A 25,816-nucleotide genomic window follows, 5' to 3' on the forward strand; every position below is an offset into this window, starting at 1 on the left:
AAAACAAACCAAAAAAACCCAAACAGAACGATTTTCTGTAGTTCCAGTCATTTCACGGGAAGGATGTGATTAGATTTTACCTCTAAATAATATTTTGCTTACCTATAAAGAACATGTCACTATGAAAAAGTTTAATTCAGCAACTCACATTTCACCGTATCAGCACTAAGCAAGGAAAGGGGGAGTTGCACAGCTGTTTTCAAGTTCTCTGACAGCTGCCTTTTCTACACATCAGTTACAGGTGTTAGAAAGAGAATCCTGCCTTTCTACAATGACAATTTGGTTTGGAATCACTTAGAACTGTACAAGTGTTTCACACTCCTCTACATCTGCAAAACTTTGCAAATAATGATAATAATATCTGTAGCATACTATATAGTGAATGCTGCTCAAGATGCTGTAAAGTAGAATCAATCCCTTAATTCGACATTTACTTTTAACTACTTGTAAAAATAAAACTACTTTCTATATCCTATATAATGTTTATACAAGGCAACTGAAAAAACCTTGTTAATAAAACTTTAAAATGGACTTCAGTGTTAAATCTTCCAACCCTTATTTAATTTACTCAATTTTGCTTCATTATTCTGGGTCACTGTACACTTTTCTGAGTCATCTACACTTTAAGCACAAGGGGAAATTTTCATTAAGACTTCCTCACTTTTCTAAACTTAGTTTAGACTTTCAATACAGCCCACGCTTAAAATAGTGAATCTATGAAGTACTTTATTTTTATAACTATTACCTCATCAGAGACTGTTAAACTGGCAGAGCTATGACCTCTAACACAAGCTAATTTAATTAGACAAGATGTTCTCTTAACCAGCGTTTTTTATTTTGCACTGCTAAGTTACTGAACATATTAAAGCATAAATGACTATAATGTTCAACTACAGTTATTCTTCTGCAGTAAACGAGTCATGTCACCTCAAAGAAGTAAAATAGAAAACACATACTTTCAACAACAGTGTTACCCACCACTTTCCAGTTCATGCAGAATTGGTAGGACCTTCACATGCCAAAAGCTTTTTTCCTCTTCTGATTCATCTGCTCTCGTGTCATCCTCTAATCCTTCAATATAATTCAAAACAGAAGCAAATATTGAGTGAAGATTTCAACTTCTACACAAATAAATCATTATGAGCGCTTCATTCATATCTCAGGAAAAACCACAAGCTAAAAATGTCTGATTTTGTTACACTCTGGGTTATTCTATCAATTCAAGCTTTTTTTGTTTGTTTGTTTAGAATTCCTCAAAAGAAGTTTCAAGAAAAAGAAAAAAGCAGCAGCTTTAAAAACATACAAATAAAAATAAAAATCTCCAAATCATGATATTTATATCATTTATATTTGAATGCATTTCAAATCTGCAATCAACAAAAGGAAAAGATGTGACAAAGAAAAGAAAAAGAAGTTTATTGACCGAAGGTTTGGAGACTGAAATGCTTTATATGAAGTACCTGTTAATCTTCTCTTCCAGCCTATGCTCCTTGGCAGTGATTCAACAATGCCGTGTTTTTTCATCTGGTTACTAAAAGACACAACACATGTGTACACAGAAAAAGTACATCAGAATACAATGTCCACTTCACATGCAATATAAGGTCTGTGTATTAATAACTAACTGGAAAATATACATTATTTTTACTAATGTGTTAATTACCCGCTCATTAAAAATGATACATAAAAACAACTTTCTCCAGTACGTATTACAAAAAGCTATTTCAGAACTACTGACTTATTTACACCACAAGAGGTCACCCTTATGGAATACAAGCTAACACATTTCCACTTGAACAGTAAGGCTGAAAGCTAACCAAACTAAACTCAGAAATTCAGTTTTTATCATCACTTTCATTAACTGAATATGAGCTCAACCAATTTTAAACTGCAAGTTCATTTGTTCACAAGGACAATTGCTTCTTATGATGGAACTGACGCTTCTAGGAAAATTAATGAGAAGAATTTTCAAAGAAACAAACCCCTTGATATACCTTAATGTAAACATAAGAATTTTCAGACCAGCATGTGAACTGTTTCTAACCATATAACAGTCACCGGTTTTGTTAGTAAAAGAATCATGCTATGTTGTATGTTGTATCCTTTTCGTTTGCCTGTTTGTTAGCAATACCATAATCTAGTTGATTATATCATTAGTCTTTGGACAAAGGAAACTACTACGTACACCTTTGACAAATTCATTGTTTGTCTAAGTAACAATGATCTAAATACATTATTAAATATATTATTAATTTGCTATTAAAATAGAAAATATTCTTCCTTTAAGTTATATAGATGAAGTCTTCAGTACATTTTCTATTCTCAGTGTATGTTTAATTTAGCACTCCCAGTTCCACTTACAGTCCATGTACCAATGCAACCTAATCCCCTAAATTTCCTTCTAAGGCTAATAGAAGCGTGTTAGCAACATTACTTCAGTTTTTTTAACCTGTTAATTTAGTTGCTACAAAGCTTAAAGCTAAACTGTTTTTTAAGTGGTTTGCTGGATTGCCGCCTAAATCCTGTCTGCCAGTCCAGACAGAGCTGTAAGTCATCCTATCAACAGATGGAGACAGAATAAAACACAAAGCTCATGTAAGATCACTTCCCTACCAAAGAGACTGGAAAACTGACTGCTATCAGTCAAAATTTCCCAAGCAATCATATTACAGAGGAACATTCACTTCATTATGGCTAGCAGTGAGTCATGCTTTCCTTTACAGCACGAATATTAAAGTTCTCTAAAATACAAACGCTTCTACAAACTATCCTGACATTCTTTCATCTCCTGTATGGCAGTTCATAGTCAGCTGAGGAAGCAACACTTGAAAGATGTGAGGAAAAAAAAAAAAAATAGACAAGCATTTGTATCCCTAAAACAGACCAACATGTATAGATACATAGTTTAACAAACATGGTTCTATAGCATATGTAAAATACAATTTAGTGTATTAATACAATTCAACACTTGGTTTCATTGATGTGAGTTGTCCTACAAACCTCAGAATTTTCAGTAATGATCCTGAGGTTTTACTTACCCTGAAATGAAGACTATAACCTCGGCAAAGGGCACCAAATAAGATAATAATAACTACTTCAGTCATCTAACACAGATATACCCAGAAATCGGTATAATAACAATGATATGTAGGCATAGTGACACTACCTGCCTATATGAATGTCTGAGCTTGCTCTCCTCAGAAAAAAAGTATGAAACTTTATCCCATCCACGTCTCTTCCCCTAAAACATGAGTCCATAGGAAGAATCTAGAAAACTTTGACAGAAACAATCCTACAAGTTTTGTAGGATATAAGATGAACTGAATAGAAGGGATACTGAACTGAATAGAAGAGACACTGAACTTGTCTCTTGAACTTGGGGAGGGAGGGGTAGGAAAGAAAAAAGAAGTTTGTTTGGAATCTATGCTTCCTTAAACAATAGTAGGTTTAAAGACATAGCATGCATAAAAAGAAGATTGCTGCATTGTCAGTATTCACAGCATCACCAAGATTGGAAAATGTTTCCAAGACCAAGTCCAACCATCCACCTACCACCAGTATTTCCATACAAAACCATGTCCCTTAGCTCTACATCTAAATGTTTCTTGAACATCTCCAGGGACAGTGACTTCACCACCTCCCTGGGCAGCCTGTCTATACTTTTGAGAAATGTCCTCATAAATTAATTAGCTTACCAGGAACTCTCATTATTTGCAGAAAGAGAATAACCTGAATCTATACATAAATGCGAGCAACTAGTGGGCCTGCTTGTCTTCAGGGAATATGTACAATTCATGAGTTTTGTGAAAGTATAAAATCACTTTTATGTATCTTTACCATGCTGTCAACTCCATTTTAGTCAGAGACTTTTGCTTCTTTGTTACCTTTCTACTTCCACTAAGACTGAAACTTAAGTAGCAAGATCTTGTTAAGAACTTTGCAGTTAAAATGTAATCAACCTACTCCAAAAAATAAGTTAACTAATATTGAAGGGAACTGGCTTGTCAAGAGAGTGGTTGCCTTGGAAACAAAGTCAATTGGCAGAAATCTGATCAGCTGAGAAGGGACTCATCAAGAAAATCAACTGACAGACTTTGATGATTTACAGAAGAGAAATAACTTGTCAACTGGTTTGTCTATATCCCTTTCATACAAGGGAGATGATAGCATTCCCTACGAGGAACATTGCTTTCTTGAATGTCCTCTGACTATGTTGACTTCCAAAAAGAACATGAGCCAGCACTGCAGCAGTGGTATTTTTCCTCTGCAGAACAGTGTACACTGAATTGAAAACAGCATTCGTTCAAAAACCATGTTTATGTGTTTGCTTGCTCTTTTTAACTGTGATCCTTTGTTAATGGTATTCCAAGAAATAGTACATTTCTAATAACTGCATCCTGAAGGCAAAGAATTAGGCTACCTCTCTCTAAACATGCTGCTTATGTCAGCAAAGTCTGGCTCACAAATGTAAGAGCCCAGCAGAGAAACAGTGGTTGGACACCTTCCTCATACCACAGGACTTTATACATCTCAGAAACTGGTTGCCTCTTTTGCTTGTAAAACAAAGGAGTCTGGCACACAGCACAACACTAACATACATTAGTGCTTCTCTCCAGAAGAGAGCATGTCTGATCTGTGAGGTACCAAAGCACAACTAGAAAGAAAACTGTGATCACCTCTATTTATTTTAACCTGACAGCATTTCTCTTGGACATCACCCTCTCGTCACGATGAAGTCCTTGTAACACCTATATATTCTTAAAACTGTGGTAGACAAAACTAAAAGAAATATGGAAATGGAAAAAGAGAGGAGTACAGTAACTGAGGTAATGCAGTAAAGGATGGGGGATGAGGGTTAGTGTTCAAAGAGTAGGAACACTCGGGAATGAGAAAGAGTGGGTATGGAAAAGGCCATAAGCCCCTCACTATCCACTTCTGCAAGTGCCAACATCTCATGCATCTCTGCTCCCCTAGAAATTATGAGCCTCTCTTCTTGCACCCATGTAAATTATCTCCTGTAAGACAGAATCTCAACAGAGCCTTGTGAAGGCAGTGAGCTATTACCATACATACAGTACATAGATAGCATGCACTGGGCAAGTGCTGTAAGGGAGTCGCACAAAGCTAACACTAGGGGTAGGGAAATATTTATTTTTTCCATTTTTAATCAAGGAAATTAAGATGAATTATCAACTTACGTGATCTGGAAGATAACTAGATCCCACAGAGCACCCTTAACTTTGCATTTGTAAACATCTTTGGTTGTGAATTCTATGTGGCTGCATAAGAACGGCTCTTAGGGGACAGGAGGCATGTGAAGATTTCAAAAGAACCAAACTGACTGACAAAAACAGAAGGAATTCACATGCAAGGAGTTTCTGGACACTGACTAACAAAACAGTATTTCCCTCCCTCTGCTCCATATAAAACTTTTGAAATATTAGTAAATCTCAAACATTAACAACATTTAGTCTAGAAAAGGTAACTTAGAAGAAAGCTTGGAAAGACCAACACCACGCTGTCTGCTCAAGGTGCCATCTGCAGAATATACAGTAATACTAAAATTTATAGAACAAGCATTTTACACACATTTTATAAAAATATGAAACAAAATATTATCTAGTTTGTCCCAAGGCTCATCTTCAGCTACTCTTTATAGTATACGAGAAGACAACATAAAACTTGTAAGTATGGATGCTCACAGAAAGACCTCATTAAAAGTTATTTCCTGATAACAAGCCCTGGTCTATGTTGCTGCCTCACAAAAGATCTCTTATCACCCATAAGCTTTCATTGGCCTCGGTGCTAACCTACAGTAGCCAAAACACTGTCTTCAAATATCCATAAGAAAAACAAACTTTTCTCAAGGCTCTGAAAGTAGAATAGGGGATGAAATAAGATGCTGACTGTTTATAGACTGAACAAACATATGGTATATGCACTGGGAAGTCTGGCTTGGTATAGCTAATATAAAAACCAAGAACCCTTGGTTCTAAGTAATGAGAAGAACAGATTCAGAGCAATGCTAAGCAGATCCTGGCAGACCATTCAGGCAAGCCAGAGGTATCAAGAGGGCTATGAAGCACAAAGGGATTCCTGCCAGAATAGATCACAGCTATCTCCTCCAACAGTGGGTAACCCATTTCAGCGAGACTGTTTGACATATCATTGGCCTATCTGTTCAGAGAGTGATTACATCTACACTATAATTCAGGTTTAATTTTAATGCTAGCAGTATATAGAACAATATACCTCCTACTGATGAGGATAATTTAAATATTTAAGCAAGTCTATATTTTCCTTTCAACCAAAGATTCCAAATTTCTGTATGGGCTATAAACGGAAAAGCTGTAAAGATATGCTGTGAAAGTAATACAAAACCAATAAGTTATTAATAAGAACATCCATGGGTAAGTAAAGTAAGTAAGTAATAGTTTTCTTCTTTTGAGTGCCTGTCATACCATGTGTGATTTCATAAAAGGAGTCATACTGTGATGATTTCCACAGGCATAAAAAATACAATCTAGACTAGCATCTCAGTCTCTGAGTCTTCACTCAGCTGGACAACATTACACTGTGAAACTTCAGAAAGATCACATTGCCTATTAAAATATGTACAGAACAACAGAACTTCTTGACAGCAACAGAGAACTCATCTACAGGCATGCAGTTACTTGCACTGTGATTGAAAAGACTTAGCTAAAATCAGGATGGTGAAGGAAGAGCTCTTATCATACAAACCAACAACAAATTCCCCTGGTCAAGTCAGTATTAGAAATAAATAGTGCATACATCTGACATAATTTCCTGCTTAGCTGCGGTACATCAACAGAAAAACTGAACACTTTTATCAGATAAGGACCTTAAGACTTCAAAACACAAAAATGTTCCCTCTTTATCCTACGGGAAGGGCAACTTTTTTAAGGCTTCTGGATGTCAGGAAAATTGAAGGGCTACAGCTGTACAAAACATTAAGTCAACAGTTGCAAATTTGACTCAGAAGAGATGATACAATTTTCATTGAGTAAACATTAAGAAAACAAGCAATTCAGAAGTGTGTGTGTGCTGCATGCTTATTTCACACATGGCTCAGAGTCACAATGGCTATGAACAATACTGTCCATCTGTGCTAGAATATTCATTAAATCTAAAAGTTACCTTTTGAGGCAGAAATGGCTTAGACACTAAACAGTCCAACACTGCTCTCAGAGCTGGTGATATTTATAGGGAAACTAAGTACCAAGTCTTGCAACAAACAACTTAAGAGGTTAAGATGCAATACAGCAGTTTTTCCATTGCAGCGGAAATTACAGCTGCTAAAATTTCACATTTTGAGTTTGAAGCAGTACCACTCAAATCACTCGGATAGAAAAACAGTAGTCGGGAGGACTAGACCTGAAAATGATACAAAGGGAGCAATGTGGGCGATCAGTATTCCAGCAACAGAGCACCAATTAACATCCGTAGTTCAACTCAAATTTCACACCAGTTGAAATACAATCAGAATTTGACGCCCTGGGAAAAAAGATCAATCAATCAAAAAAAAAAAAAAAAAGCCACCACTCAAGCAAAGCAAACAGTAACTACAACAAAACAGGGGAACACAGCACCACACACCAAGGCACTCAGTTTTGCTTGATCAAGACTCACACACACACTCTACTTGGAGCCTTTTAATAACAGCAGGTGTACTCCACAGTGGAATCAATCATTCAAACACTGTGAAAATTACAGACAAAAAATGGACCAGAAATTCAGCCCGTCACTCCAGCCATGTATTCTGCTGTAATTCTTGTCTTAACATGAAGAATATATATAGAGAGAGAAGCATTATATATTATATATTATATATTATACATTATATATTATATATTATATATTATATATATAATAATGCTATATAGAAGCATATATATAATAATGCTTCTAAAAAAGTATCTGAAAAACAAACAAAACAAAAAAACCAACCTGAAGAGTAGGAACAATTACATAGGTTCTTAAGAAACTACTCAGATTATACATGTAAAAAACACTTTATGATATGCAAATCTTGCTCATTAAAAAAAAATTCAGTTGATATTTTGAAACTAAGCAACTTATAGGAATATCTCCTGGTAAAAGGAGGAAAAAGGAGTATTTTGCCTCATTACTCAATCTGACAGAAAAAAAATTGCCATATACCAATTAATATTTGCATTTCCTATTAATCTATTTATTATTACTTAATTATACTATCCAGATATTTTATGTTGTCAAAAGCTTTCTGTGTTGTCACTCATTGGTTGAACAGGGTATATGGCTTTAATTTGTTTTATTTTAAAGAAGGTGATTTCTTCATGACAGTACTTAAAAGCCATATACAAGGTGCTACTTCACTGAACTACTTATGAGAATGCATTCCTGTTTAGCTCAACTACTGAACTTTCTATGATGTCACCTCAGGAGACAAACACTGTGGATATAAACACAAGAAAAAAAAAACAAGTAATAAATATGCCTCAATGAAAAAAAGAATTTTTTCTGCCTGATTTTTAAAGACTACTTTTCTTTTAGTAAACATAAAGGAGACAGTGCATTACTTGCAGACATATAAAATAAGCATAATTTATCTAATTGGTTTAATACTCTAAATCTCCAGTCTTCTTGGTTACGATTTTCAAGAGCATACAAATAATTGAAAAAGTGTACTTGATGATACAAATGTCCTGAAATTATTTCACCACCAGAAAAGACAAAAGAAGAAAAGGAGTGAAAACTGGAACTGAGATTCTGATACCATTGATATGAGAAAAGATAATAGTACAAAGGTAACATAATTTGCAAAAGTACATTGACAAATAGGCCGACTACACTGAGTCATCCTGAAGATGAACAAATAACAATTCCTCTATAAAAACAATCAAGAGCATAGTCCATTACTTACGACAGATCCAGCAATAAGAAGAATACAGCATTCTGTTTATACAGGCTATTAAAGAACTTTGTGTACACGTTAAGTAGTATGATTTAAAAGAATAATAGAAGATGATTAAAACCCTTTATCCTCATCTTTCTTATTCTTTAGTCTTTGCATTTTATACCTAATATAAAAGATACTCTTCCACAAATAGATACTGTTAAGAGTATCTTTAAGCAAGCAGACAACTGAGAGATGAAAAGCCTAAATATATTTCAGTCTAAAAAGCATGGCATCTTTATCTACCTAACTTCAATCTTGCATAAGCACCCTTATTCTAAAGAAAATGTCAATCTAAATTCATTATTATTAAAGCCTTACCTAGACTGTAAATTGCCATTCCTTCCTCACTCCTTCCATGGCACACCCTTCCACTCTGGCAACTCAATTTCAATTAGTAATAAGGACTCTCAAGACCTAGGTTTCCCAAATCTGGAGACTAACAACTTTACCCTGAATTTAAGGACTAGAATGGAAAGACTCCTTTTGTACTAGGCAGCGAAAACAAGCCTAAACTCTGCTCATTTGTGAGTGAATATCACGGATAACTGCTGCTTGATGCTCTTTTCTTCAGCAATCTATACCATTTCTGTTCTGAAAAAAAGAACTCTTCATTTCTAATTTTCTCTCAACATCTTCTAAAGCTATATAAAAACAGATACCTTCTTGAAGGAGGAAGCATTACACTTTCTTTGTTGAACACTTGAGAAACTCCTGTGAAAGTTTTTGCACCACTTTATTATTTCCCTCTTAAATGGTCTTAACAGCCAGTGGAACTGAAGCACAACTAGAAAAAGATTATTAAGCGGTAGAATAGTTTCCTGTTTCCATGTCTCCATAAGAACACAAAGTTGAGGACAAACTAATGAGAAAAGACAAATGAAGGAAGTCTGGATAATATGCAGCAATATCAGCTAAACTATACAACATGCTGATATTCATATGATGTTATTAATGCCAAAAATTCAAACAGAACAAAACAGATTTCTTTCCTGAAAGAAGTATCCATTCTACCTCCTCTGCAGAATTCCTATTCCTTGAGGAGAAAAGGAAAGAATATTTGGAAGCCAGTTTAAGCTATCAAGTAGAAATTATTTCCAGTATTAATTTATCTACAATATTTTTTGTTTTTAGGTTTTTGGGTGGTATTAAAGCTCACAAGAATTCTAAAAAGCACAGAAAGAGAAACTAATTGTGCAGAAGTTGTTGAATACATCAGGACTGTGTCAAACTAAGGGCATTTACTATGGACAGCAATAGTGATAGAAAATAAGGCACGCTACATCTTCCTTAGAACACCTTCCAATCCTTTTGTAGATGCTTATAGAAATCTTTAGTTAATAGAAGCACAGATCAGGCCACTTGGAAGTAAACTGTTTGCCACCAAGCTCTTACTTGCTGAAGGCATCTATGTTTTTAAGGAGCCCTTAAATGTCATCTAAGCTTTCAGAGTATTGAGAAACTAGAGGAGGAGGAAAAAAATATTCATCTTTTCTCAGTAGGGAAACATTTGCTCTTCATCAGCAAATCTGCCATCACCAGTTACACTTTTGCTGAAATAAATGAATGCAGAAAACATTTTGTAAGTTTCATTTCTATAGCAATCACAATAGATGGCAAGACACAATACCTGGATAAAGATATAAACAAAACTCAGCTTCCTTATGATTGTCAGAAGTTCCTCCTTCCTTGTTTTCCTAAGGCAACATGTCAAAATGTTCAAATCTGCTTAAATTAATACACCTTTTCTATTATAACTAGATGGTTATTCAAAAAACAGTATTGCAAACCAAATGGCAAATAACTCTTCCCTAAGAAGTCTTAGGGTTTCTCATTTGTCGCTGTTGTTTGTTTAAAGCCTCTTTATAAAGCTGCAGTGACTTCATTAGTGCTGCTGCTTCTTTCCACCAGCCCTTGGGACAAAATAATTTGAGATGGAAAGTGAACAATCCTCTTGCTTGAACAAAAGACTTCCTGCTTGTTCCCTTTGAAATAAGTGAAATAGCACTAATAAATGGGATCTGTCATACTATTTTTGCATGCTTTACAGTTTCATTATTAACAGAAAAACAACTATTAGAAAAATTACTCTGGTGCATATATAGGAAAAGAAGGCAAACGCTAATGAGGAGTCTCAGACACCTTTTCCTGTATTTCCTCATGCTTAATTCCTGCAGGGCTTCATAAATCACTAGGTTATAGAATTGAGGCTTACACAACTGCTTAATACGACAGATGACAGGACTAATAAAGTTTCCACATTCCTGTAAGTTCAGTCTACTCCTGAATATAACGTGCAATATATCGTTTAACTTTGTACAAGATGGTTTAACTATGTATGACACAGAAGTAGCTGCAATCTTACCACAGCCATCACCTAGTAGATATAACATTCCATTGAGAAAGAACACCAAAACCCTATTGCAATGATCCCTCTATGGTAATGCAACCTTGCAAATACAACTCCTATCCAGAAGAAACTCAAGGAAATATACTGAGGGACTGATTTGCAATACCTTTCAACTGCCTTGCCAGATGAAGAATGATATCTCTGAACTGAGAAAAGGATATAGATCAAAGCCTGCCTGGCTCATGTAGTATCATGTGAGTACTGAACTTATGTGTTTACTGGCATAAGTCTTAGTAATTACTTCGAATGTATGGAAACAGCTGAGATTACCTAGAGTCACTCCATCATAGAATGGCATGAACTGCTTGGGCTGATACATTTGGGAAAACAGCCTGAGGGACATTTGTACTTTACTAAAGGAAAAGCACCTGGTATTATTTTCACACACATTGTAGTACTGCAGGTATGTCCGGTAATCAAAACCACATGAGCTCCTAAATATTCTTAGCGACCTCCATCACAGGGGCATAAACTGCATAGGCAGATCTCTTAGACTGCATTGGCAAAAATAATCTTCTCAAGTTCAGACAGCGTGCACAACACAAAGCATTCCAAAACACAGACCTTGTGTTCAACACAGAAAAGAGGGAAGGATGTTATGATATTTTTCTGTTTTGAAGAAAGGAGATCTGGAAAAATTTTAGGACAATATTAGAAAATATTTTTTTGTACTTGATATCTATCTAATTGAAGCAATGTGTTAGATTCGACTACCTTAAGTATTATTCTCCCTGTCATGTTTGAACACAACACATGACAAGCTAGAAGCATTTGAAGGCCACTTGTTATAGTTAGAATCATTGGCATCCTAACTATAAGAGTCAGAAAATTACGTAATAAGTCATAAAGAAATTAAGCAAGTGGAGCTTATGAAAAATGAACACTGATAACCTATCCTTCAAATGTGCATAAGAATATTTGAAGAACTGAAAACACAGCATTTTCCCCTTTCTATTTTTTCTGTGTTCTCAAAATTCTCTCACACTGAGAATCTGAACTGAAAACATCCATAAGACATTGCAAGGAGCAAACTTGTCAGCAATGGGCCTTTTTTATGAATTCACAAAAATATTTCAAGAGAGAAGCCAATAATTCTCTGAAACTATTTGCAAAGTAAGAAAAAAAATCACAACATTCTGTGTTTCAAACTACTGGAAAACTCAATGACTATGGCACACAATGCCATATAAAAGGGATAACTGTGAAAAGCATAAGTACCAGAAACCCAAACCAAAAACCTGTGGAGCTCTCACAAGCAGATATTTTATGAGCAGATAGCAGAAATGCACAGTAAGCTCTAAATAACCTATTTCAGCAGACCTTAGAGATTTAAAATTAAAACTCAGAAGAAATGTTATTGTCTCTAGTTAGTAAAAGCAGCAAATGACCTTTTCTTATTAGAGTCGTTTGGACACCATTAAGTAACTATCCGTTTCAACTGCTGTACCAAATTACTTCACGCTACAGCTTTACTAAGTAGAAGTCAAATTACAGTAACTCATGTAGTGTGATAATTCATACAGTCTTTAGCTAGAAAGTCCTTGGGGTCACTGATTATAATGGGAGAAAGTGATTTCACACCAAAGCTTTCTTTGAGTTTTACATATATTCACTCACATTTTTTCCATCTCAGAGCTTTCATCCTTCTCCCTTCCCTTATAATCATGAAACCTTTTGTTTCTTCCTTCTTGTCTCAAGTATTTTAGAATATTTTTTTCTTATTTTGCTTTCAGTTTAATATAAAAGAAGAACATTAGATAGCCCTGCTACGTATCAGTTCCTATAACATCTTCAGCAGACAGCACATTCTGAAGTATTCAATATCATCACCATGTAAATTAATGAACGGCTTTTTATTTTATAACTTTAAAAAAATTCTCCTTGATAATGAAGAAGTGTTAGAATATCCAGAAAAATTATTTCTTCATAAACCTAATAACGAGCTAGAAAGAAGATATTCACTGGCAAGTATTTATTTTTAATAGTGACCAATAGTTTATGGGATGTGTTATGAAGTTTAAGTGTTATTTATTCTTTACTTTAGAGACTGTTAGATCTGTCAATATTATTCACAGCTGTCTGCCCAGCTACTAACACAGCAACTAATACATCTACTGATCACAAAGCGTAACGTTCCTCCCTGTGCAATAGTTCAAATCTGAATTAAAGAGAGAAAAAAATGACTTCTGAATTACAGAATGGATGTAATCTAGGTTCAATAAAATGAAACATAGTAAATGCAAATCTCATTAATCTGTTGCAGCTGCTTAATCACAAAAAAAAAAATAAATAAAAAAATTCAAAGCCCACAAAAATAAAAATCTGCCTGCATTTCCAATGGATTTAAGCTAATTTTTGTGTATGAACATATATCTTCAATACTAGAACTAAAATCTTACCTCTACTCATCAGCAGAGATGAGGCAAAAACATGTAGTATATTAACACAACAGGCTTGAACTAGGAAAAAATTGAACTTGAGTGTTCTGTATGTGATTACTAGAATACTTAGATTTGAGATGATGAAAAAAAAATAAAGTTTTGTACACAAAGCAACTCCTTATATACAGTTTTCGGACAAATTATTCTTTTGACTATATAAACTTAAGAATATTTTGTCTAGTAATGCGAACAAAGTTTTGTTTTAATGTTTTAGTGCTACCTTAAAATTCCATCAATTCTGAACCTCTTGATACACAATAGAGTGGCTAGAAAGAAAGGTTGTGTGGAAATTGCACAATACCATACTCAAACAATACTGACCTTTCACCTGTTAGTTGAAATAAAAGTCTTCCTGCTGTGCCTTTTAGAACATCTTCCCTTTCCGGTTTAGCACTGTGCTCATTACAAATTAATTGCTCGCTTTTGTCATTAAATGCTGTGTACGCCCTTTGCTCTGTTAAGCAGTTATCATTAGTTCTGTGAAAACTACTCATCATAGCTGGTGCTTCACAATCAACCTTCTCTTCATCTGAAACAGACAAGGAGAATATATTTTGTAGGAGTGTTCTTACACAATAAATACACAGGAGGGAGCTCAAAATGAACTACTTGTTTCTCATGTTATAGTATCAAAATTTTCTTGCATCAGCTTGAAGTGAGAGCACTTGAGATTACGTTCAGCAAAGCATTCAAAGTATTTTTAAGAACATCAATCCTTTAAGGTTTAACTTTATTTTTACTTTATGTTTTCAATCTTACAACTTCTTTATTACCCCCTTACAGACAGGAAGATTGTACCTCATAAAAGAAGTGATTATTTTTCAGGATCTGAATATTATGAAAGCAAGCAAAAGGTAACTGGCATTCTTGTACCTCATATCTACCCATTACGAAGAGAACCTGAAGAAATCAAAGGCTACACAAACACTCACAGGACACCAGAATGGCCAGAAGAGGCAATAAGAGCTAATAGCTACATTAGGTTCTCAACATCTTCAATTAGTAGCATCAATATATCAGGGCTAATGGCTTCTTGTAAAAGATGTACACAGTAACATAGTAAAATTTAGTACTTTTGTATAGGACTTATTTTGCAATAAGATTAGAAAAGTGATATTCCATTTATCATATAAAGTAACAATCCCAGGCAATAGAAGAATTGCCATTTTTTGTAAACGAGTCTTCATTAAAGACAGAGTTATAGCACATTCCATAAGGAGTTAGCGTGCAGGAAATCAAGAACACAAAAGTAATTTTCTTGCAGATGGAAAATGACTGAAGCAACATGTTTAGTGACCTTTATTAAGTCTCCACTAATGAAAGTTAACACTAAATATGATGTAGCTGGAGACCTGTCAAGACTTATTACTCCTATTTACTCTTCCTTTTATGCTCAAGAATCCATCAAAGAATCTCCTTAGAAGATGCCATCTCATTATCTCCTTAAATATTTCAGCATTTACTGATCATTTAACCCACTGAAGAAAACTTTCAGAAAAAAACCTCTGTTACTTAAAAACTCATAGGAAAAAAAAGGCACCTCAGAGTCTTCCAACTTATACCAGCTTTCATTTCTGAAAATAATTCTTGGAAATCATATTTTCAGGACTGGCTTTAAGCCATTCAGTATTTTTAAAATTTACTTTGAAAGGACAGGACGGCTCTTTAATGTGATAATTAATACTATATCAAACCACATCAGGCAGTTATAGTTGTAGGAAGTAAGATTCTTACGGTGATCCAGTGGAGCCATGCTAGCAGGAAAGGCATCTCCCTGAGAAGTTCTTCGAAATAACTGTGCCCGAGCATTGCTGACTTTTCTAATCTCTGCAGCATCCACAGCAGGCTTTGGAAGGGAAACAGAAGAATCTTCATCTTCAGATGAAATAACTAGTATTGGCTTCTGTCATAAAGATAAAAGAAATGTTTATGAAAGCAAAACATTAAATATATATATATATATGCAAAGAGATATATTCAGAATAGAATAGCAAGAGTTACATAGGTTTACTCATGAAGAAAGCACATCCAAAATCTAAAGATAACATTTCACTGAACAAGCCAGAGCACTTCTACTAATATTACCCCAGAAAGCCATTTAAAAGCACTCAGGGGTGCAAAAAACAAACAGAAACCAGCCAACTAACCTATGCTGTTCAGCAGAGTAATTGAAACTTGAAATTCTCTCCCTCAGAAATACTCATTTAACATTATCTGTAGTGTGTGACTCTAGAGACAAATCCCTTCTTTATGATTTCCTTTTGAGACCTAAAGTAGCATTTCCAAAACACTTCAAACATGTTCCTATCACATATACCACTTCCTATCACACTGTGACAAGTCATGCAGACCCAGAAACATGTAAGTTCTCAATATCTTCAATATCTTGCATCTTAGAGTATACAACCAACGCTCCAAACATCTAAACATTTTTTCATGCTTTACATAAATATATTACCATCCAATACCTGGCTTCTCTACCTTTTTTTTTTTTTTCTTTTTTTCCCTTTTTTTTCTAATAAAGAATCCATGTGAAAGTTTTCAGTTCAACCCTCTGGCGCTTAAATGAAGACAGCCCAAGAGGTGAGACCCCACTGCCAACAGCAACTGCAACTACAAGCTCTACATTTACAATGTGTGAAAAAGACAGCTTAGCTACTAATAAGATCAACGCAAAAGCCTTCCTTTTTTCCACTCACTCGCACACAAGCTAAACAAAAATTTAATACCAGCACTTAAATCCAAATTTAAATACATTCCTTTTCTATGTAGGTATGGTATTTTTAATCTTATTGATGTAAACACTCTATTACTTTATCAAAATTGTTGAGGGTTTTTTTCTTACTAACCCAAGAAATACCACATTTAGCATACTACCTAAGAAATGATATATGCAGCAAGCATACTTTACTGTTTTAGTGCACTTCCTTCTCCTGGATGTGAAACATATGATTGTGACAGTATTATATTTAAAGATTAAACGTAGAAGACTTACAGAGAAGATTCACTTATAAATGAAAATAATTCAAAATTTTCATGGAGGGGAAAAAGGGGGTTTTTTACAGGTACCTCCACCCAATTTTTAAATAAATGATTATCAATTACAGATCTATATAGATTTCAGATGTATATAGATTAAAAGATCAGTTACAGATGTGTAGTCAAATACAAAATACAAAATTAATTGACTTTCAAGTTACTGATGATAGAATCATGGTTGTGACTGGAGTGGATCTCTGGAGGCCATCTGGTCCAATCCCTTCCTTATGCATGGCCACCTAGACTAGCATCACCCAGTACCTTGTACATAAGATTATTCTGAATCTTATCAAGCAGGAGACTCCGCTGCCTCTCTGGGCAATCTCTGCCAGTGCTCTGTCACCTGCCCAGCACAGAAGTGCTTTCTGATGTTCAGAGGAATCCTTCTGTGCCTCAGTTTGTACCCGCTGCCTCCTGTCCTAGCATCACTGGTACTGAGCATGACTGAAAAGCAACTGGCTCTGTCCACTTTGCACCCTCCCTTTCAGGTATTTATATACACTGATGGAAGCCCACTGAGCCTTCTCTTCTCTACACTAAACTGTTCCATCACTCAGCCTTTAGGGTGCTTCAGTCCCTTCATTACATCTGTGGGCTTAACTGGACCAGCTCTCCAGATGCTCTGTATCACTGGGTCCAGCCTAGAACTGGACCCAGCACTCCGGGTGCAGCCTTGCTAGTGCTGAACAGAGGGGAAGAACCACCTCCCTCAATCTGCCAGCAACATCCTTCTTAAAACAGATCAGAATACCACTCAGCAAGGGCACACTCCTGACTCATATTGATGCTTATGACCTTTTGCATTTTAGTAATCTTAAATGAGAAAGCTGACAAAGCTCCATCTTCTGATTCTTGTTAATGTCACTTACAATTTTGATGCAATACAGCAATATTTATATAATTGACATTACTTCCAGCCTCATTTTTTAAAAATGACAAAGCCGACTCTATACGTCTCAGATTAATATTATGACAGGCTTCTTTTTCTCTCCAACCCATTTCAACAATATCAAATTCCAGAATTACATTGCACTGCATAAATTCTGACTTATTTTTATGTCAGCATTGCATAGAGTTACGTCCAGAGTACTCACATAATCCAATGGGCTAAGACGAACACCAGAAGCAGGTCTTGATTCAGCCAAATCAAAACTGGAAGCATGAAGACTAGGATAAAGAAATTAATCATAAATGAATAAAGCAGATGCATGCTTGCCACAATACAGTTTATTTAATACACATCTATAACAGATATAAGCCTAACCTCATGCACAAACACAACCATGGTTAGCACCCAAGCTATCTGACATGAGCTGCAGAACACTGCAGAGCAGAAAACTCAGGCTTGTACAGGCATGAGCACACACCTTGCTGTAGCACATACAGAACAAGCATGGATGCCAGCCTGAGCTATCTTATTACCTGATCATCAGTGAACAGCCAAGACATTCTCAGGTTCTTGTCTTATGTAAAGACATACTACGTAACATGAAACATAAGACACGTAGAGTGCCTGAAAACAGTATGGCCACTGACTGACTTGTACCATGATTCATATATTGTTTAGCATCCTTTCTGGCATGCCTCAAACTTAACATTACAAATAGAGCTGACATGCCCTCCCCATAGCCATTAAATAATTGTCATACAAGGAGGGCTAAAAAATGACCAAGGAAACAGATTTTAAAAATATCAAAGATTCCAGAGCCCAACGCACAAAAGTTTTTTCTTTTGCAACAAGACCGACTGCATTCTGCAAATCGTGTTAAGTAGTAAAGTCATACACAGGTAAGAAAGAAATACTGAAGTACTCTGTTTAAAGGTAAGCATTATTTAATTTCAAGGGCTACAATTTTGTATTTAAGGGATCTGAGAAAGTGCTGAAACACAGTTTATGACAAAATAAACACACTTCCTCAGTTTCTAGAGAAAATACACTTTCCATTTTTAAAATATTGTCTTAAAAAGAAAGGTGTGCTACAGACCATGGGTTTTTTATACTATTCTCTGCATATAAAACTAGTGTAATGACTGCTACTGGTAGCTCTAATCCACAGCAAGTTCTGGGGCACACAGATTAACACCAACAGTAAGCATCATTAAAAGAAGGCAAAGGATGCGATTAGGAGTACAGATTAACACAGGAGAAAAATCACCAGAAACATAATTACAGATTCCAATTGTGCTGCTAAAGGATGTTTGAAAAATCTTAAAGTCACAGTACCTAAAAACCGAAGGTGGTCTGTTTTGAGGAGCTCGTGAAGATTCAGATCCAAAAAGTTTCCTCTGAACCTCTGCAGGTGTAGACGGCCTCTGAGTTCTTAGTGTTCGTAGAACACTTCTGGCTTCATTTATAACCTCAGAATTGGTCTTCTGCTTCGACACTGGAAGTCTGTAGGATGGCTCTGGCTTTTCCATGTTCCCATTCTTTGAAGCTCGACTTCCTCTGTAAAGTAACATTCAGGAAGAACAATGAACAATAGGTAAAGGCAGAGAATGCAATGCAACTTTTAAGTTACAAAATATTAATATTTCTTCTACCTTAAGGTATCACCACAAAAAATAATAAAGTCTCAGACAATAACAAAGTGGTGGAAAATAAGCAGTTCTTGATACTATGTTTCTCTCCTAAATTCTCAGTTTTGTAGGAAAATGCAGAAGCAGAGCAGAAAGCATCTGACATGTAGAACCTTTATTTTTCCAATGGGAACTAAAAATTGCCATGTTAGTACCATAGCATTTTCTTGGCAAAACAATGTATTCCCAAAAACAACAGAACATTTGTTTCTAAACACCTGCACCAGCACTTCATCACCTTTGCAGTAAAGATGACTCTTCCTACCACTACCCTAAATCTCCCCTCTCTTAGTTGAAAACCATCCCCTCTTGTCCCACTACTATCGACCTGCTTAAAACATTAGTCCCCCTCCAGCTTATAAGCTTCCCTTAAGTACCAGAAAGGAACCATGGAGAAAAAGCCCTATTTCTCTAGTTTCTTTCTCTAGTTCATTTCTTCCTATACCACAGTTTTAAGTTTCCAGCTGCCTCTTCTGTTCTAAAAGCAGCCTGTCAGTGCTTTAAGAGCCTCAGAGCATTGACATTGGAATGTCATAGAATCATGGTGGTAGGAGAAGATCTCAGATCATCAAGGTCAACTGTAAATCATCATCACCATGTCCACTAAAATGTGTATTATATTGCATTTACACCCATGTTTTCCATAGTTGTATTAAGAAGCCACCTGAGAGTATGAGTGGCAGCTGGCAGACCTCTGCTTTCAGGCACCCATCAATAAGGTGGCTTGGGAGCTTCATGGGGAGAGGGAAGCCATGAGCACAACTTAAGCTTAGCACCGATCCCATGACAGCATTAATTCCTCCTAATTTTGGCATACAGTACTATTATGCACATTCAGAATTGTACTGATAGGATACAAATGTATTACTAATTGGTATCCCATAATTATTAGCCAGAAAAATGTAATAAAGCACAGGGAAACAAGTAAGCAATGTCATAAAATAGAAGTAAATGTACATGATAAGATAAGAAAGGTTATTATCTCTTGCAAGCAATTAAGAACCATGGAAATTCTTTATCTGAATTTGGCTGCCATGCCAACACGGTGTGCCATCACAAACAGTACAACCACCGTCTCTTTCTCAAAAGGCTGACAGAAAGATTTATATTCCCTATTTTATCATGCCTAAGGCTGAAACATTTAAGTATCAAGCAGCTGCAGCAGTGCTCTGGATTGAGCAAGTACCAAAGCTAGTTACATTGTGCCAGTTCCCTTCTGAGAAAAACACAAATCAATGCAAGGAGTAGAGAGTAGTAACACAGGATGAAGGAAGGATGACTGCACCAGCTGCCTAGACTACCACCTAGTTTTACCCTTGTTGTTTTTTTTGTTTGGGTTTCTTTTAATGACACTATTTCTATTTGTTCTGTGCCTCTTTCTGAAAATCGACCAACATTCGCATTTTGTTCAGCAGGGACACATAAAGGCAATGTTGTAGACTCAAGGTCAGCATAACTGATATGTGGCAGATCTGGTCCCTGCTGTTGTCACCATTTTCCAGGTAGCCTTTAACTTGCACAGGTGATGCTGCTCTCTGTTTCAAATCAGCCTCCAAAAAGCTGTACTCAGTCTCTCCCCTTTTCCTCTCACTTTCTTCCTCCAGAGGTCTTGTCTTTACTGCACAGAAAGATTTAAAGCAGCAGATAACAGCACAGAATCAGAGAGCCCCAGCTCAACAGAATATGGTTCAGATGAGACCCAGCTATCACTAGCAGTGATATAGTTGCACCCTCACAGCACTCTGGGTCAAGTAGCAAAGCCAAGCCTGGCTGAGTGCACTAGGATAGCAGTCAGTGTACATATAACTCAGATCTCAGAAACAGGACCATTTAATCACTAAAGTACTCGCAGAGCTCACAGCTCTCCTAAGCACAGCATTGTCTTAGACCAGTACCAGCTTCAGGCTTAAAAAAAGCACCAAATCACCACAGCAAATAACCCTCAGTAGACACCAACCTGATCTGGAAGACCAAAAGCAGCTCCAAAGCCCAATAAACAACCACAGTGGATAAAAATGAGATATTGCAATGGGTTTTGGCCATTACTTACAGGCAGCACTTGCTGCCTCACCACACCAGTGAGGAGAAAGCCTGTGCTGTAGCTATCAGAGCTCTCATAGGTGAACACTGAACTCAGTGTCAAATCAGCCAGTGGGTTAGTTAGCGCCCAGATGGGGTTAATAAGAGTGAGCTATGAGGGAGGATTATTAGACAGTTTCACAGAATCACAGAATGACCCGGGTTGGAAGGGACCTCAAGGATCATGTAGTTCCAACCCCCCTGCCTGGCAGGGCCACCAAACATACACATTTACTAGATCAGGTTGCCCAGGGCCCCGTCCAACCTGGTCTTGAACACCTCCAAGGACGGGGCATCCACAACCTCCCTGGGCAGCCTGTTCCAGGGCCCAACCACTCTCCACTCCCCTGGTTTAAAAGCAACCATTACCCATTTATTACTAGGATTACTACAGCAGCAAACAGCTGTTCACAACCGACAGATTCTCAGCTCAGAGAAATTCCCAACAAGTCGTTACCAATAAAAAATAAAGACGAACGAACCCAGAGCGAGGCCTGGTGATGTCCCCAACCTGGGAGCGAGACACTCCCTCCTCAGCCCCTTCGGCAGCGTCCCCGCGCCCCGGGCCGAGCATCAAGGCCCAGCGGGGGGGTGGCTACCGCCGGCAACAAGCGCTGCCCCGCTGGCTCCCCTCCCGCTTGCCGGCTGCTCCCATGGTAACCGCACACATCATATCATGGCCGCCGAATCCGGGCAGCGTGCGGGTGGCGGCCGGGCCCCTCACTCACCAGCAGCGGGGAACGGCGGCACCCGCTGCGGCCGTGACGCCCCACTCGCTGCCCTCGGAGACGACGCGGGTGCACAGACGCCGGGACGCTTGCGTGGGCGCATGCGCGGCACGCCGCGGTGGGTTGAGGATGCTGGGATGCTGCTCTCATCATCAACATAAGCCCATGGTGAAGGATGCTAAGGAAAGGATAAATCAGAATGGTTTTTTGGGGAAGAAGACATGGCTAGAGCAAAAATGAGATGCAAAGCCCCTTAGGAAGCTCCCCAAAAGCAGGTAGCTGATGTAGGAAGGGCATTTTTAGGAACAGCAGTTCCAAATGAGTGAGTATATGTCTTCAATAAATTGTTCTTTCTGAATTATAGCCATGAAATCTAAGACAGAAGTATCAGCCCATGTGCTGCCCAGCACATACACAGGCATGCCAGATCTTCAGTGCATGTGCTAAGCAGAGTATCTGTGAATGTGTGATAAAATGGATGTGTCCAGAACACACTGCACTCACTGGGTGCATGCTGCCTGCCTGCAAACAACAGGTGCTACACGTCCATACCGTGTTAGGGTCATTGTGCAGGTGCTCTGGTTACATGTGTGGCTTTCTATGCAGATCTGCAGGTTCCACACATGCCTATGGTCTCTAAGCTCTAGGTATCTTCCAGCCATCTATATATTCTACATATCCTACAGATAGGACAGAATTGGATACAAACCTTATTTTCTGTTCACCCACAGCTAGCAAAGTCCACTGTATCACGTTCATCTCTTGTTTCCAGTATGTTGCCCAGCATGAAAAGACCGTGCAGCAGGAAATACTTAACTTTATATACCTCACTGGAGACAGCCCCCCAGGTAATGCCAAAATGCCCACATCAGCACAGCTTTCCAAAAAGTTGGCACCTCCTCGTTCTCCTGTCTCCTCATTAAGCAGCTCCTAAATCAGAGTGGATATGCTGGCACAAGTTTAACATCCAACCCTGAATGATTCTCTCTTCCAGTGCTCACAGTATGGCCCAAAAATACAAGTTGTTCTTGTGAAGTAGTTTAGCTAACACTTACTGCAAATAGTTAGCTGCCATTCCTTGTCTCTTATGTTCCACTTGTCCCCACCACCCGATACTTTAGGCTGCTCCTTAGATAAGAACGGAATACTTACATCTGCCCTAAATGAACAAGAGAGTGATGCTGTTTGATACAATCTGGGGTTCTGGCAATGGGAAATCTGCAATATGGGAAAACGGCACATGTAAAAATAGGTTATTGCACAAGACAGAAAATTTTTTGAAAATCTGACCCAATATTTACACAGATTTTATGGTGTAACTGATGGTATCTCACAGTATACAACAGCAGCTCCACAATATGCTGCAAGAAATTACCAGAAGGCAATCTACCAAACATTGCACGAGGTAATCTGGGTTAGCCTTCCATAATGCTGTCATCTCTGCTGATAAAAGCCTGATGCTCTGAGGACATCTTGCATCGTTAAAAACAGCCAAACGTGAGTGCATCCTGCCAACACAGCAATGTCTATAAGTACATGCTAGCAGAACTTCTGCCAGTAAAACTTTCTAGTTCAAACAAGGCCAGCAATGGCCAAGCACATGGCATCGGGACCATGGTGGGCAGGCATCTTTGGGGCTGTTTGTATAGGCACAGCAGTATAAGAGTCAAGGAGGGAGCCCTTCTCACCAGCACCCTACAGATATCCCCATAAACCTCTCTCTCCGTGTGCTCTTGTTACTGGCCTTGTTTGAGAGGAAGGCAGTTTTACTGGCAGTTCTGCTAGCACAAACTGCTGACACTCAACAGTTGGTCTGCAAAGAACTTCATCTTTCCAGTTATACTGGTATTACATAGCACTTTTCTCTGGGCTGCAGTGCAACTGTCCAGCTTTGCTGTATTTCCTCTATGCTACCAGCAGCTCTCTCTCAGCAGCATTGTGCAGATGCAGCAAACAGAGCTTGCAGGAGGTCATTCCCTGCTAAATGATAACAAAAGGCCATTTACAGTCTTTCAGGAAAAAAAATGAGCTTGCCTTCGCTCTTCTCAGATTAATTAGCAACACAAATGTTGCGTTAAATGCAGCTGAGATAGGTATAAGCTTCAGTCGGTGTGCAATAAATGAAACTTTTATCTGCAGAGCTTTTTGACTAAAGACCATGTACTGCAGTGACAATCATTTTGCAAATAGCATAGGAACAGAAAACAAAATGTATCAATGACAATTATTCAGAGATTTTCTTTGATTTTGCTGACACCAAGCTAAGTGGGAAAAAAGGTAAGACATGGGGAAGTGTGAACAAGGCCGTGAATCTCGGTCCAGTGTTTCCTGCAGGAAGAATGATGTGGCTGCCCAGAGTAGGGAGATTAGAACTTGAAAATTCATATAGGGTAGAAATAGACAAGCAATGTTGTCTCAGGCTTAGGGATCATCTCCAGGGAAGCTGTGCTTTTCTGAAATAGAAATTAAATATAAGACTGGCAAAGTAGTAAAACTGACTGCAAGGGTAAAAATCACTCTAACAGCATCCTTAACAAAGAGAGTGAAATGCTAAAAAGTAATCAAATTCATCACCATACCATGAGTACAGTCCTTCCACTTACAAGTTTTTGTAGCTGCAAAAAGATACATAGATGGAATTGGGAAAATATTCATTCTACTATTGTAAGTAGCTGTTACTAAAATTTAGGCAGCTGTAGGTATTAAATAGTTCAGAGTTTAGAAGACAACAGTTTCAAAAGTTTATAACCTCTAAGATCTGAATTTAAGTTCTTCTAGGGCTGAACTGCATTTCCTGCAAGTGTGAAATGGAAGAAAGCAGTTCCTACAACTGTGAAACCGAGTGTTGGGGGTTATTTTACTAAGAATTCCACAAGGATACAACTTCAGTTGTATTTTTATTCACTACCTTAGAACAGGAAATGGAGTTTGTTAAAGAAATTTGCTGATGACACAAAAGTGAGTGACATCATTGATATGGAAGGCTATGGCAATATGATACAGGAAGACTTGAATAACCTTGAGAACTAGAGTAATAGAAACAGAAGGAAATTTAATAGTGTAAATTGCAAATTTGTGTCCTTGCAAAGTAATACAAATTTCTGTCATAAGTTGCAAGGTCATCAGTTTAGAAAAAAGAATTTGTCAATTGTTCCTAGATGTACAAGTTAATCACTGGTTTCAAATGCTAAAGGGATATGAAAAAGGCAGATTTGATCCTTGAGTGTATTTAGCAAGACATTTCCACTAGACAGTGCAAGTGTGACACTGGAGAAAGAAAGAAGGATGCTAAGACCCTCTGGAATGCCATGCCCTACAGAACACGTGCATTTAGACAAGAGGGATCCAGATGAGATGGGTGCGGAGGAGGGTCTCAAGAGTGATAAAGGGAAAACCTCCCACTGCATGACACATGGCTCATTTTTCTCTACCAAAATGACTGGTAAGAGGCACTCTCCATATCTTCACTTCAAAGACATGAAGAACAGTTTGTTCTAAATGACAATGTTGATTCAAGAACAAACAGGCATGCTGACCTGCAACATACCAAATAGCACTTTTGTAAGGGTTTAAAAGAGTTTACAAT

General features: G+C 37.4%; 1 protein-coding gene across 7 annotated transcripts in view; it reads right to left on the minus strand.

Annotated features, from left to right (window-relative positions):
* Window positions 1-25,816, minus strand: part of ARMC2 (armadillo repeat containing 2) — a 73,571-nt gene that overhangs the window by 32,175 nt on the left and 15,580 nt on the right. Inside the window, exons 2-9 of one of the 7 annotated variants that reach the window (XM_032443223.1) lie at window positions 23,383-23,448; window positions 22,231-22,408; window positions 19,071-19,292; window positions 17,941-18,013; window positions 15,542-15,710; window positions 14,129-14,336; window positions 1,461-1,531; window positions 979-1,071 (exon numbers count right to left, since the gene is read on the minus strand). In XM_032443223.1, coding sequence (XP_032299114.1) covers window positions 979-1,071; window positions 1,461-1,531; window positions 14,129-14,336; window positions 15,542-15,710; window positions 17,941-18,013; window positions 19,071-19,264 — 808 coding nt within the window. In that variant the 5' untranslated portion in view covers window positions 19,265-19,292; window positions 22,231-22,408; window positions 23,383-23,448. Of the gene's footprint in view, window positions 1-978; window positions 1,072-1,460; window positions 1,532-14,128; window positions 14,337-15,541; window positions 15,711-17,940; window positions 18,014-19,070; window positions 19,293-21,984; window positions 22,200-22,230; window positions 24,944-25,816 lie in introns of those variants that run through there. The other 6 variants (XM_015858662.2, XM_015858661.2, XM_015858658.2 and 3 more) reach the window with 6 other exon arrangements.

Source organism: Coturnix japonica, chromosome 3 (genome assembly GCF_001577835.2).
Source record: "Coturnix japonica isolate 7356 chromosome 3, Coturnix japonica 2.1, whole genome shotgun sequence".
Taxonomy (NCBI): Eukaryota; Metazoa; Chordata; class Aves; order Galliformes; family Phasianidae; genus Coturnix; species Coturnix japonica.